General features: G+C 45.6%; 1 protein-coding gene across 1 annotated transcript in view; it reads left to right on the top strand.

The window, feature by feature from the left end:
* The first annotated feature begins 3,146 nt into the window (after positions 1-3,146).
* ARSJ (arylsulfatase family member J) overlaps positions 3,147-15,219 on the top strand; it is a 57,717-nt gene continuing 45,644 nt past the window's right edge. The window contains exon 1 of the mRNA XM_038755150.1: positions 3,147-3,541. Coding sequence (XP_038611078.1) covers positions 3,147-3,541 — 395 coding nt within the window. The remainder of the gene's footprint in view (positions 3,542-15,219) is intronic.

Below are 15,219 nucleotides of genomic sequence, written 5' to 3'. Positions count from 1 at the left end.
TGAGGGGCTGGAAAATGGCCACCATGAGAGCGATGGGTGAAGTGAGAGGGAGAGGGAAACCTTCCCATCTGGCCTGCCAAACTCCAGTTAAGGGGCCAGTTACTCTGGCTGTAAATATTTTTGTCTGCCTCTGCCTTTAAAGTGTAAACTCCTCATGGGTGGGAATGTGTCACTCCTTTACTCAGTACTTCCCAAACACCTATTGGGGGGGTCTAGTAGGGAAGGGAGAGGGAGGGAAGGAAAAAGAAGGGGAAGAGAAAGGAAAGGAAGGGAAAAGAAAGGGAGGGGAAGGGAAGGAAAAAGAAGGGAAGGGAAGGAAAAAGGGGGAGGGGAAAGGAAAGGAAGGGAAAAGAAGGGGAAGGGAAGAAAAGGAAAAAGTAGGGGAAGGGAAGGGAAAAGTAGGGGAAGGGAAGGGAAAAGAAGGGAAGGGAAAAGGAGAAGGAGAAGGGAAGGGAAGGGAAAAGGAGAAGGGAAGGGAAAAGGAGAAGGGAAGGGAAAAGGAGAAGGGAAGGGAAGGGAAAAGGAGAAGGGAAGGGAAGGGAAAAGGAGAAGGGAAGGGAAAAGGAGAAGGGAAGGGAAAAGGAGAAGGGAAAAGGAGAAGGGAAGGGAAGGGAAAAGGAGAAGGGAAGGGAAAAGGAGAAGGGAAGGGAAAAGGGGAAGGGAAGGGAAAAGGGGAAGGGAAGGGAAAAGGAGAAGGGAAGGGAAAAGGAGAAGGGAAGGGAAAAGGAGAAGGGAAGGGAAAAGGAGAAGGGAAGGGAAAAGGAGAAGAGAAGGGAAAAGGAGAAGAGAAGGGAAAAGGAGAAGGGAAGGGAAAAGAAGGGTAGGGGAAGGGAAAAGAAGGAGAAGGGAAGGGAAAAGAAGGAGAAGGGAAGGGAAAAGAAGGAGAAGGGAAGGGAAAAGAAGGAGAAGGGAAGGGAAAAGAAGGAGAGGGGAAGGGAAAAGAAGGGGAGGGGAAGGGAAAAGAAGGGGAGGGGAAGGGAAAAGAAGGGGAGGGGAAGGGAAAAGAAGGGGAGGGGAGGGGAAGGGGAAAAGAAGGGGAGGGGAAGGGAAAAGAAGGGGAGGGGAAGGGAAAAGAAGGGGAGGGGAAGGGAAAAGAAGGGGAGGGGAAGGGAAAAGAAGGGGAGGGGAAGGGAAAAGAAGGGGAGGGGAAGGGAAAAAGAAGGGGAGGGGAAGGGAAAAGAAGGGGAGGGGAAGGGGAAAAGAAGGGGAGGGGAAGGGGAAAAGAAGGGGAGGGGAAGGGGAAAAGAAGGGGAGGGGAAGGGGAAAAGAAGGGGAGGGGAAGGGGAAAAGAAGGGGAGGGGAAGGGGAAAAGAAGGGGAGGGGAAGGGGAAAAGAAGGGGAGGGGAAGGGGAAAAGAAGGGGAGGGGAAGGGGAAAAGAAGGGGAGGGGAAGGGGAAAAGAAGGGGAGGGGAAGGGGAAAAGAAGGGGAGGGGAAGGGGAAAAGAAGGGGAGGGGAAGGGGAAAAGAAGGGGAGGGGAAGGGGAAAAGAAGGGGAGGGGAAGGGGAGGGGAAGGGGAGGGGAAGGGGAAAAGAAGGGGAGGGGAAGGGGAAAAGAAGGGGAGGGGAAGGGGAAAAGAAGGGGAGGGGAAGTGGAAAAGAAGGGGAGGGGAAGGGAAAAGTAGGGGAAGGGAAGGGAAAAGAAGGGGAGGGGAAGGGAAAAGGCGGGGCAAAGAAAGAGAAGGGCAAAGAAGGGGGAGGGGAGGGCAGAGGAAGGAGGTTCCCGCTGGCCCCGGCGGGGATCACGGGGCAGGGTCGGGGACCCCTGCCGGACCCACGCCCGCCCAGCCCAGACGTGCCAAGGAGCATCCAGCCACTCCGCCCTTAACTCAGCCCCGGACCCCAGCCCCTTCCCACGGCCCCCCACCCCCGGCTCCACACCCCTAGCCCCTCCCCCCCGGCCCCGGGATGAACTGTACTTTCCAAGCGCTTAGTACAGTGCTCTGCACACAGCGTTCAATAAATATGAATGAATGAGAAGGGGAAACCCCTTCCCTGTCTCGCAGCCCATCCTCCTCCTCCTCCTCCTCGTCGGGGCCTCTGCTTCTAGGAGGGGAGGGGGCGGTGGAGGGGGCGGGGGAACAGGTGGGCGTCCAGGGGGAGGGACAAGCTTGGCCTCCTCCCTCCCGAGCTGCCCATGCATCCCTCCCTTCGAGGGGAGGAAGACAAAGTTGTGGAAGTTGGCGGGAGCCGGGATGAGCGCACCGTTCCCTCAGGGGCCCGGGCGAGGAAGACCCTGAAGGCCCAGCAGTGAAGCAGCGGCGGCAGGGGGAGGAAGAGGGAGAGAAGCAGCAGCAGGGGGATCAGGAGGAGCAGGCCAGCAGCACGGGGATCAGGAACAGCAGCAGGAGAAGCAGCAGCAGGGGGATCAGGAGCAGAAACAGCAACAGCAGGGGCAGCTGGAGTAGGGGGGTCAGCAGGAGAAGGAGCAGGGGGATCAGGAGCAGCAGCAGGAGGATCAGGAGCAGCAGAAGCATCAGCAGAAGAAGCAGCATCAGCAGAAGAAGGAGAAGCAGGAGCAACAGCAGGGGGGTCAGCAGCAGAAGTTGCAAGGAGATCAGCAGCAGCAGGAGTAGCAGCAGGGGGATCAGCAGCAGGAGGAGCAGCAGCAGCAGGGGGATCAGGAGCAGCAGAAACAGAAGAAGAAGCAGGAGAAGCAGCATCAGGAGAAGAAGGAGAAGCAGGAGCAACAGCAGCAGGGGGATCAGCAGTAGAAGCAGCAAGGAGATCAGCAGCAGCAGCAGCAGCAGGGGGATCAGGAGCAGCAGAAGCATCAGCAGAAGAAGAAGAAGGAGAAGCAGCATCAGCAGAAGAAGGAGAAGCAGGAGCAACAGCAGGGGGATCAGGAGAAGCAGCAGTAGGGGGATCAGCAGGGGGATCAGCAGCAGAAGCAGCAAGGAGATCAGCAGCGGCAAGAGAAGCAGCAGCAGGGGGATCAGCAGCAGCAGGAGTAGCAGCAGGGGGATCAGCTGCAGGAGGAGAAGCAGCAGCAGTAGGGGGAGCAGGAGCAGCAGAAGCAGCAGCAGGAGGAGTAGCAGGGGGATCAGCAGCAGGAGGAGCAGCAGCGGGAGCAGGACCAGCAGCAGCAGGGGGGATCAGGAGCAGAAGCAGCAGGAGGTGGAGAGAAGGAGGAGAAGGGGCGAGGGTGCATGGCCCCCGGGGTCTGCTCGGGGCCTCCGCCGCCCTGGCTGGGCCAGGGGAAGATGCTGGCCGTGGGTGCCCTGGCGGGCTTCTCCGTGTTCAGCCTGCTCACCTACGGGTACCTCACCTGGCACCGCGGGCCGGAGGAGGAGGAGGAGGCGGGGGCAGGGCCAGGACCAGGGCCAGGGCCCGGGGAGGGTCCGGAGCCCAGCAAGCCCCCCGCCTCCCAGCCCCACCTCGTGTTCATCCTGGCCGACGACCAGGGCTTCCGCGACGTGGGCTACCACGGGTCCGAGATCAGGACCCCGACCCTCGACCAGCTGGCGGCCGAGGGGGTCAAGCTGGAGAACTACTACGTCCAGCCCATCTGCACGCCGTCCCGGAGCCAGCTGATCACCGGAAAGTAAGTGGGACCGCTCGGGGTTATTTCTCCCACGCCGGGACGGGTCGGGGGGATGGGGGTGGGGGTCCCGAAGCCTCAGGCGGAAAAGAAACAAACTAAAAACTTTGAGGAAGGGCTCTCGCTTTGACCTGCTTTAGGGGTTTGCGGTTTTAGGATTTGGAAATGCCTTTACAACAGACAGGAGCACTCCCCTCCTATTTCCCCCCACTAAGCCCCCAGCCCACCCTTCCTACCCCACCATCCTTCTCCTTCCTCTCCCACAAGACAGAAGTACTCCCCTTCCCTCCCAAAAAAAACCCAGCCCACCCATTCTACCCCACAATCCTCCTCCTTCCTCTCCCATAAGACAGAAATACTCCCCTTCCCCCTCAAAAAAACCCCCAGCCCACCCATTGTACCCCACCATCCTCCTCCTTCCTCTCCCACAAGACAGAAGTACTCCCCTTCCCCCTTGCAAAGCCCCCAGCTCACCCATCCTACCCTACCGTCCTCCTCCTTTCTCTCCCCCATTCTGCCTCTTCCACTCTCCTCTCTCTTAGCCAGCCCCCTGCCAGGCTGTGGTGCATGCCCATTCATCAAGTTCCCGAGATGTGGAAGGTCCAGATCTCTCTACCCAGGAAAGGAGAATTCGGGGAAGAGAACCCCAAGATGCCACCCGGAGGGAAGAGTAAGGGACAAGCCAGACAGGCGTTGGGCATGGTCCAGAGGAGAAGGGAGAGGGGTGGCACATTGGTGGCATCTTCGTTTCTTTTCTCTGGGTTTGAGAAATGGACCCACGGGGATACAAAGTTCTCTTCATGGATGACAGTTTCTCCTCCACTCATGGGCCTACTGCCTTGCTACTCCCCAGCCACGGTTTAACCTAAATCTCTCAGGGAGACTAGTGGTTCTTGTTCTTCCTCTGCTCCCTGCCTCATGCCCCAGACTTAAAAAGCGGGCACTCTGATACCTCAGGTAGTCCTGCCAACAGCCAGGTGTGGGCTCAATAGAGCAGATTCCAGGTCAAACTTCCTGACTCTGATTGCCTCTCACTCAAGACCTTCCATATCCTCCACATTGCCCGGAAAATAGTTGTCTTATAGTATTTGTGACACTGTTACAATTTGGACGCTCTCTATTCGTCATCCTGCAGCCTATCAGATGCTGAATCACAAAGAGCCAGTTTTGAAGGAGTGTCTCGTTTTGCACATTTGTTTATAAATACGATGGGTTGCCACAATAGTTTGAAGTAACTCAGGCTTTGGTAACTGGGCAACAAAGTGGCAGTGAAGTAGAAGGGTTTGTTTTTTTAATATACTTTGGATTTATGGGTGAAAGCCATAAATAGAACATCTAGTTTTAGAATAAAAAAGAACAAAAGTCCCAGAATGGTTCAGCCTCTCTGTCATGTGATCACCATTGCAGTGAACTTTTGCTTTCAGTGAAGTTGTTCTTGGAATTGAATCCTCTAAGAGTGGCCAGTATCCACTGGAAAAAATAAGGCTTATTTTGAAGGAATCTATGACCTGCAAAATCCTTTTGCTTTCAACATGATTTCCACCTCATAGCAGTTTCTTTTCTACTAGAAAACTAGCAGTTTCTCTTCTTTTTCCTTCTCCCCGGAGAAATGTGCAGAAATTTCACTTAAAATTTGTGATAATTGAACAAGTTTACACATTTTCTTAAAAAGGCCAAGGGATGTGGTAAAATACAGAGAGTATGTATTGGCTGGAAATTTAAAAAGTGTTTTCTGTAGTCAGATACCAAAGTTCTGTATTTCTATAAAGTTCTATATTTATTTTGCTGACCATTGCAAAAGTCCTCAATAGAAAACATGTGGACTTCAAAAGGAATGCCACATATTCCTGAAATAAGAGTACGAACCCTCTAGTTGATTAGGGAATTGAGATCCACCAAATGATTTTTTAGCTGGACTAAGACAACAGGGTTGATGGGTGGGCATTTTTCATTCTAGACATAGCCTTAAGTTTCTTTCAGGAACAACAGCAAAAAGAGAATAAATTACTAGCAGAGTTTACGAACAGTATCTTTTGATGCTTAAGTGCCTAAGAATCAGAGTGGTAAACTCTTATAGAACTATTATGTACAACAGCATACAAATGTGTATTTTAATAACTGGGAAGTAAAAGTTACTCTAGTAAAACAAATTTAAGTTCACCCGCTCTCAATTAGATTGTCAAAAATTATTCTTTTCCTACTAAAAGTGTTACATCCTCCCAAAATGCCCACATCACTCTTTTGGGATGAAAAGTACAACATTAATCATTTGCCATTTAAACTTATTTATTTCTCAGTATTTGATTGCATGAAGACTTTTGTTTTTTGCTCTTCCCCTTTAAGACAATCTGCTGAAAGGGAAATTTTCCTTTACATGAATAACGAAAGGAAGTGGTTAGGGAAGGCTAGTTCTGGGCAGAATATTAATATTACAGAGCCAAAAGATTATTGTCATGTGTCCTTTCCATGAGGTGTCAGAAGTGGTTTATGCTTTCCGGCTCCTGCCAAGGCAGAAAGGCAATGAAAATATAACATCTGAATTATGCTGATGAAAAGTGAAGCAGGTAAAGAGAACTTTTCTCAAACAAAAACAAATATCTTCTAAGCCTGCCATAGTATAGTGTAAATTTTTGAAACTGAAGTTATAATTTTCTATATATTTGGTTAATTGCATTTGCTAAGCTCTTACTATGTGCCAAACAAAACTTCCTCCATGCTGAGAAATACTGTCATCCACTTACCAACTCCCTTGTCTTCAGTCCCCTCTTATCACTACCAGTTTCAACAGTCTTAGTCCAAACAGGTCTATGTCACTGAAGAGGGGTTGGACAGATTCCAGATTAGATCTAACTATTTAGATCAATTCAGCCACATGAGTGATTAAGACAAAGCTTTGTCAGTGGATCTTGTTGCTGAACAGTTCGAGGTTTCATTTTCATTAGTCACAACTGAAGTTGCGTCCTCACCTTGATTTTCATTCATGAAGTCTGTAAATAATGAAATGAAAAGTCAGTCAATGGTCAGTCATTCAGTCAGTGGTATTTATGGACTGCTTACTGTGTGCAGGACACTGTACTAAGCACTTGGGAGAGTACAGTGCAACAAAGTTGGTAGACATGCTCCCAGCCCAAAACAGAAAGAAAACTTGGTTGTTGTTTTTTTCTTTTTAGTAAACTTTATTCAGTTCATGTTTCCTTTCCAGAAAGCAGTGGGATTTTGTCTGAAGTAGGGGAATTGTTAAAGAGGTAAGAGGGGAAGTTTTTGACAGACAGCAGCCTAACAGCATCAAATACGATTGAATAAATATGATTGAATTTCAGGCCGGAAGAAAGTTAGGAACCTGGGTTGAATTTGGAAGACTTGGCAGTGGTTTCCAACTTCCTCTTTGTGATTCAGATTTCCTAATTTAAAAAAAAACTATGGAAGGGTCAAGTCAAAGTCACCTCCCTGATTACCTATTACAACCCAGCCTGCACACTTCACTCCTGTAATTCCAATATACTCACTTTACCTTGAACTTGTCTATCTCACTTCTGACCTCTCATCCACATCCTGCCTCTCGCCTGGAATGCCCTCCCTCTTCATATCTGACAAACCATCACTCTCCCCACCTTCAAAGCCTAATTAAAAGCACACCTCCTCCAAGAGGTCTTCCCAACCAAGCCTTCATTTTTTCTTTTCCCATCCCCTTCTGCATCTCCCTTGCACTCTGATTTGCACCCCTTATCCTCCTCTCCCTCGGCCCCAAAGCACTGAAGTACATATCTGTAATTTATTGTTTATATTACTGTCTGTCTCTCCCTGTAGACTGCAAGCTCACGGTAGACTGGGGAATGTAGCTACCAACTGTGTAACATTGTATTCTCCCATGTGCAGAACATTATACTAAGTGCTTGAGAGAGCACAATACAAGAGTTTTCAGCCAATGGTGAGTTTTCAGTCTCCAAACTCCAAAGGGTGTGGTCCACAGTGCTTCCTAGCAGCTAGGAAGTCTAGGAGGATTAGGAAGAAGAAGCAGAGAAATAAAAACATGAGAAATTTATACATCTTGCGATAAAATGGATTTGTGGGGACTGCCTTCCTTAAGCCCTGAAAATTATTTGGGTCTCTAGTGTGGTGAAGACGGTAATGCCCTTAGGAAGATATTAGAGGAAAGCCTCTAAGGTTTATAGCTATATTTCAAACAGAACAATTCAGAAGTCAATATTATTCCTCGAAAAATTGCTTATTTAGAGATCGAATCATGTGTGTTTCAATGACTGTGGAGTCGTGGACACACAAGTAATTGAAAGACTTGTGTGATCAAAGCCTCAGGATTGAAACTTCTTTCTGCTTTGAAGTGAATCATATTCAGGTGATTCTGTTCTACATCTAGAAAGAGACATGTTTATCCAGGTGTAAGGAGCTGGAAACTATTCATTGTTCCCCCCAAAAATATCCCCCTAAGATCAAAGCTGGTTTAGGGACTTGAGGATATTAATCTGCACAAGGAGTTCAGTTTCAAAGCTGGCCTTCTGTGAAAGTCCTGTTTGAACTTTTGTAATTTAAATGAAATAAAACATTCTACATGTAAATTTTGTTTTCACCCTTAGTTTCCTGTGTGTGTAGAATCTACTTGTTTCTAATTTGCAGCTTCAGGTTAGTTTCCCCAGTTCCTGAGGCCCCCAGAGACCACAAGTCAACAATCAAGTGCTTGCTCTTTTTTGTAAATCCTTAAGTGTTTCCTTCTTGTGTCCCTAAATTTTGTCTCTTGTTTATTTCTGTCAAAAAAAAGTCAAGGTCTACTAAGGGACAAAGTTCAGTTTTAAGCTTATTATTCTTATCATTACTACTAATAACTGTGGAATTATTGTGTGCCAAGCACTGTTCTGCACCCCTTTTTCAGGACAGTAATCTCTGCTGACTTGAGAAGTGAAGGGCAAAAGAGTAGGGGGTTTAGCTATGTGTTTCCAGAATTTCTTAGTTAAAAAAAGATGAAAGGGTCAGAAGAGATTTGTATCATTTCTTTAGATCGAACAGCACTGCCTGACTTTGTCCCTCGCAAATATGCTCTCCAAAGGTTCCTGCAGGCAATATTAGTCACCTCTGATGGCAAGTGCTCTGAGAATTGAAAACACCTTGTGAAATTGCATTAGACATTGTCAGAGTGCATCTCTGACATTTCGTAGGGATATTTTTGCTTTTTATTCAGTGGTCAGTGAAGTGCTTTACAACTTTTGAAGGACAAGTATATAGTTTACAGTTAATCAATGGTATTTATAGAGCACTTAATGCAGAACACTGTACTAAGTGCTTGCCATACCAAGTGCTTGCCAAAGTTCCATTCAACAGAGACATAATCACTACCCACAAGGAGCTTACGGTCTACAGTGGGATTCTTAATGGTGGGGATCATATAAAATAGAGTGCTCTTCTGTTGTACTGTCCCAAGCACTTAGTATAATGCTCAACACAGAGTAAGCACTACTTACATGTTATCGATTTATTGATTCAATCTGCTTTCAGCCAAGGGAGCCAAGGATCAATCATATCAAAGCTGCATGTCATTTCTGCTAGGAAATAGGTGCTGTTTCACTTGGATTATCTTTCAATGTGGATTTTCTCTGACTCCTTTCAGATTACACTGAGAAGTATTAGAACTAACCTAACAATAAGCAGGCATATAGCTAGAAAACAGTGGTGAATTTTTTCCTGCTCAGTGGCTGTATTACCTGGCATAATCCTCTGCAGTGCAATGAACTCACTAGACTGTTTCTCTATTAAAGATCTGCTTCTCCTCTGTGAAAAATCAGTGAATCAAACAATAGTATTTACTGAGCGTTATACTGAGCACTTGGAAGAGAACAATACAACAGAATTAGCAGACACCTTCCCTGTCTGTAATGAATAATAATAATAGTATTTGTATGTGCTTACTATGTGCCAGGCACTGTACTAAGCGCTGGGGTGGATACAAGCAAATCGAGTTGGACCAAGTCCCTGTCCCATGTGGGGCTCCCAGTCTCAATCCCCATTTTACAGACAAGAGAACTGAGTCCTGGAGAAGTGAAGTGGCTTGCCCAAGGTCCCACAGCAGACAAGTGGCAGAGCCGGAATTAGAACCCATGACCTTCTGACTCCCAGGCTCCTGCTGTGTCGGCTGTGTCATGCTCAAAAACACAAGTACAGCTGCATTTACTTAATGAATTAATTGATTAGTCAAATAGTACTTATTGAGTGCTTTATCGTGTGCTCAAAACTGTGTACTAAGCACTTGAAGGAGTGCAGTAGAGTTAAGACATGATGCCTGTCCTCAGACCAGGTAACCTAGGGCAGGAGAAGGGGGAGGCTGACCCAAGGAAATTACAAATAGAAGGAAGAAGGTAATAATGTGGGTGAGTAATTGCTTAAAGAACAGAATAAGTAAGTCAAATGCTACAGGTGTTTTGTAAGTGTAAAACTGTTGAAGTGGTAGTTGGGAGGGTGTTACCTGGAGAGAAGAAACCACAGTGGGGAATGCCTTCTGGAGGTAGTGTGATTTCAGAAGGGATTTGAAGATGGTCTCTGAAAGTTTAATGGCTTCAATCCAAAGCTTGTCTCTTTCCCAGAAAAGGTGGGTGATCAGATGGACAGGGTAGGTAAGAGCTACATAGAGAAACCTCTTGTGAAATCTCTAAGGCTTTTTGGCTTCTCCGGGTGGTCTTAGTCATTCCTTTCAGTCTTATCATCTCTCTAGCTGTCTCTCACTGAACTAAATATTGGATTGCTTTTGAGGATTTTAATAAAACAACTCTTACTTACCGTGCATTGACTAGAAAACCTCAATTGTCAGGAGTGAAAGAAGGCTGAAATTTTGGCATCGGTGAAGGTATGTAAGTGTTGTAGGGTGAGGTTGGGGTGCTTAAAGCACCCCAAGAGAAGCAGCGTGGCTCTGCGGAAAGAGCGTGGGCTTGGGAGTCAGAGATCATGGGTTCTAATTCCAGCTCTGCCACTTATCAGCTGTGTGACTTTGGACAAGTCGCTTAACTTCTCTGTGCCTCAGTTGCCACATCTGGAAAGTGGGGATTGAGACTGTGAGCCCCATGTGGGACAATCTGATCACTTTGTATCTCCCTCAGCACTTAGAACAGTGCTTGGCACATAGTAAGAGCTTAACAAATACCAAAATTATTATTATTATTATTCAGTGACAGCATCGATCATGCCAGTGGAATGCTCTGAAGTGGGATTTTGTGATTCTTGTGTTTTCACTTTTCTGTTCTGTGCTTTGTCAGCTGTATATTCCATATCTTTTTTATGGTTATCTTTTTTCTGTTTCTCCCCTAATAGAATGTAAGTTCCCCAAAGACAAACTGGCCCATGTCTCACTTTTCCTTTGTAACTCTCTTCAGCACTCAGAACAGATTTGAGCGATAGCGAGCATGTAACCCCTCAGGTTAATTGACTGGTTCCTATATAGAATTTCTCCCCGATACACTCTCTCTAAGTACTGATCAGGTCTACTAACTCTGATGTTCCCTCCCAAATGCTTGGTACTGTGCTTTGCACAGTATGACCTCAGTGATGTTTGGTTTGAGCTGTGTGGAGCCTGAAATCCTCTTGCTCCTCACATGTTTGTCTTTTATATTTTTGCTCACCTTCCCTTACCTGTCTGTTGCCAATACAATATGGTCCCTTTCCCTCCCCACTCCCGCTCCACGTCAAGGATTGGTTGCTTATCTCATGTTATGTATTTCTTTCCCAGAGCCGAGTATAGTGTTTTGTATATATTAAGTGCTAAATCAAGATCATGAGTGCTGTGTGACTCAGTGGAAAGAGCACAGGCTTTGGAGTCAGAGGCTGTGAGTTCATATCCTGGCTCTGCCAATTGTCAGCTGTGTGACTTTGGGCAAGTCACTTAACTTCTCTGTGCCTCAGTTCCCTCATCTGTAAAATGGGGATTAAGACTGTGAGCCCCATGTGGGACAACCTGATCACCTTGTATCCCCCCAGCGCTTAGAACAGTGCTTTGCACATAGTAAGCACTTAACAAATACCAAACTTATTATTATTATTATTACTAGCATGAACCGCTTACTCTTTGTGGAGCACTCTAATAGATATAATAATAATGATTGTGGTACTTGTGAAGTGCTTTAATATGTGCCAGGCTCTGTACTAAGTGCTGTGGTAGATACAAGGTGATTATTTTGGACACAGTCCCTGTCCCACATGGGGCTCACAGTCTCAATCTTCATTTTACAGATGAGGTAACTGAGGCAAAGAGAAGTGAAATGACATACCCAAGGTCACACAGCAGACAAGTGGGGGAGCTGGACACAGGTCCTTCTGACTCTCAGGCCTATGCTCTTTCCACTGGGCCACTGTACTAAAAGCTGGGAAAGAGTACACAGGTGGGGAATAGACATGGTCCCTGTCTCTCAGGAAGCTCACAGTCTATGATTCATAAATACTATTGATAGATTCAAATTTTCTTTCCTTTGCTGTAGGTGTAATATATTCCTTATTTTTTTAAAAAAGCAATAGAAAAATTCCCTGAATGAAGTGTAACTCATTTCTCTAACACAGGCTGGCACCTGGTGAGTCCCATTTCAGACTGCCTCAAGAAGAGAGTTTAATCTGTCTTAAATTATTATGAAGTTGTAAACCATTATTTTCCTTAACATTTTAGATAGTCACATTTCTCACTAGCCAAGAAGAATTTCTCCAGTTGAATTACAAGACCTTCTGATCCAGGGCCCTTGTAAGCTTCTTTAGAGCAGAGTCCACATCCAGTACAGTGCTTTGCACACAGGGTCCTGAGGGCTTGCACTGTGCCAAGTACTTAATAAATCTAATAAACCATTTTTGTTCTGGGCAAGGGAGAAAAATAAAAGTGCTTTACTACATGCCAATCATTGTGCTAAAGAACTGGGTTAAATCCATGATAATCTAATCAGACATAATTCCTGCCTCCCATCATATTCACAATCTGAGATATTTTATCTCCGTTTTACAGATGATTAAATTGAGGCACAGAGAGGTCTCATTTCTTTCTCAAGGTCATATAGAATGCCAGTGGTAGATCTGGGATTAGAACGTAGGTCTCGTCACTCCCATTCATATGCACTTTCCATTAGACTACCCTGCCTGTAGACTGTAAGCTTATTTTAGGCAGGGAACGTGTCTACTGACTCTATTATATTGTACTCTCCTAAGCACTTAGTACAGTGCTCTGCACACAGTAAGTGGTCAATAAATACAATTGATTGATTGATAGATTGCCTCCTGATTTAAATCCCTAAGAGACAATGGGTCCGGTTCACATTCCAGTAGACTGTAAGGTCCTAGAGAACAGGGATTGTGTCTACAACTCTATTGTATCATATTCTACCAAGTGCTTAATACAGTGCTCTGCACACAATGCACGCACAATAAATACCGCTGAATGATTGACCACCAACATACGAGAACTCAAACACATGTCCTAGGTCTAGAAGCATGACATTGAAGGTTTGGCAGCACTGAATTTTGTTGGAGGGAATTTAAGGAATCTAGCCACAGGAGATCTCTACAAATAGGAATCATTCTCATCTGTCTGGTTTGGTTTATTGGACATCATGCCTAGAGCACAAGGATGCAACAAGATGACCTCTCCAATCCTGACATTTGATTCAGTGAATCACCGTGGCGAAGAGCTTAGCTTGTAGAGGTAAAAAAGAGGTAATAAGAACAGGAGATAGTGGAGTTCACCCTCCAGACTGTGAGCTCATTGTAAGCAAGGAATATGTCTACCAATTCTGTTATATTGTATATTGTGCTCTCCCAAGTGCTTAGTATAGTGCACTGCACTCACTAAACACTCAGTAAATATGATTGAGTTGCAAGATAACTCTGGTCTTGTCCTAAACCACTGTTTCTCAAAATAAAATTTAAACACACAAAATGCTTGAAAAAAAATTCAGAGCCTTCTAATTTTGTTAGCATAAATCCTAGTGGTTAAACAAAAACCCTCAAACTTAAATTCAAGAAGGATTAGTTGAGTTTGTCTTAAACCAACTTGTTGATGTTCATGTCCTGGAATTACTATGTCCATCGTGTCTGCTGATCCCTACTTCATTGACATTAGTGTGTTGAGGGAGCGGGACGAGGAAGAAGGAAGGAAGGTCGGGAAACCTGTTAGATTTTGGTGCTTCTTAAGAAATCAGAGGTTTGAGTTATGTCTTCTGTGTCCTGGACTCCCCAGCTTGCAAACAATAAATGTTTTTTGTTAGGTTTGACACATCAGGGACTACCCGTGTTCCATTAGCCAGGTGGGGCTTGTCGTGTAATGGTAAGGGACCCATTTGAACATGCTTCTCAGCAGGACTGTTTTTCCATCACAGATCCCTTGTCTGTGCCATTCTTGTTACCCCTGGAATGTCATCAAGGGGCATTCTGAGGAAGTGAGACCATGGAAACCTACCCGGATTTTGAGGAGATTTCAATGCTTCTTTCACCATTGAGAGTAGGCCTCCAGGAAAATAGTTCAATGTAACTTGACCTCAAAGCATCTCTAAGTAAATTCTTGCAGGTTTTGGTTCTGGCAGTCTCTTTAAGCATTTCTTAAATATTTTTAAAATCAACAAAGCCAGCTGATAGGAATGCTGTACTGTTTAATTTCAGTGTATGTTTTTTTTTAACTGATTGTGTAGTTTTCCTTCTTCATATTTGTAAATCATTTGAGGGTTCATCTCCCCTGCTAGATTGTAAGTTTCTTGGAGACAGGGACTCTGATCCAAGTATTATACTCTCCCAATAGCTAAGCGCAGTGCTCAATAAACTCTTTTGATTAATTCTTCCCTTAAACTCTAGTTATTGTTAGTTCCCAGCCCCTCTGTTTGTGCCAGAAGAATGTTAGTGGTGCCATACTTCTGCACTAATCAGTCAACCAATAAATGGTATTTACTGAGTGCTAATTATGTGCAGAGCACTGTTGTAAGTGCTTGGGAGAGTACAATACAGCAGAATTAGCAGACACATTCCCTGTCCATAATGAGCTTACAGCCTAGAGGGATAGTGCAGAAAGTCCCTGCTAGGGGTTGGACATTCTTGTGATCATTCTGGTAAATGTTCCCACATTAATCCCTGAGGAAGACACTCCCCACCTGGGAGAGAACTCCTTCCATACAAGGGCTTTCTCTCCAATCCCTCCCTGTCCCCCTGAATGGAGGGAGAAGAGCTGGACAGGAAAGCTCACTAATTCTTGCTCCGACAAATCAGTTAATGGTATTATTGAGTGCTTATTGTGTAATGAGAACTGCATTAAGCCCTTGGGATAATACAGTACAATTGAATTGGCAGACACATTCCCTATCCACAAGGAAATTAACAGTCTAGCCCTGCTAGGATGTGTGACACGTGGAAATACACTGACTAAAACACCAGGTACTTGCCATTGACTGGCCATAAGGCACCTGATAACTTTGGTGGTGGCAACGATGCCATCAGAATTTTAATTATTTCCATTTCCCTCCACAAGTTCCCATCTTGCCAGAAAAGCTGTAAAGGCTGACCACCAAGCCAGCATATAATCAATGTGGGTTTTCAGTGGTATTAGGGTTTGCCTTACAATTAGCTATTTTTCTTTGATTTATTGTTTGTGCTTTACTGCAAAGGCAAAAAAGATTTGATCCAAATATCTGTCTTAAGTTGTTTTATATTTTTTTGGATTATCCCCAGTT

The sequence above is a fragment of the Tachyglossus aculeatus genome, chromosome 12, assembly GCF_015852505.1.
Source record: "Tachyglossus aculeatus isolate mTacAcu1 chromosome 12, mTacAcu1.pri, whole genome shotgun sequence".
In the NCBI taxonomy this organism is placed as follows: Eukaryota; Metazoa; Chordata; class Mammalia; order Monotremata; family Tachyglossidae; genus Tachyglossus; species Tachyglossus aculeatus.
The sequence above is the reverse complement of the archived record's forward strand: the minus strand, read 5'-3'. Positions and strand labels throughout refer to the sequence as shown.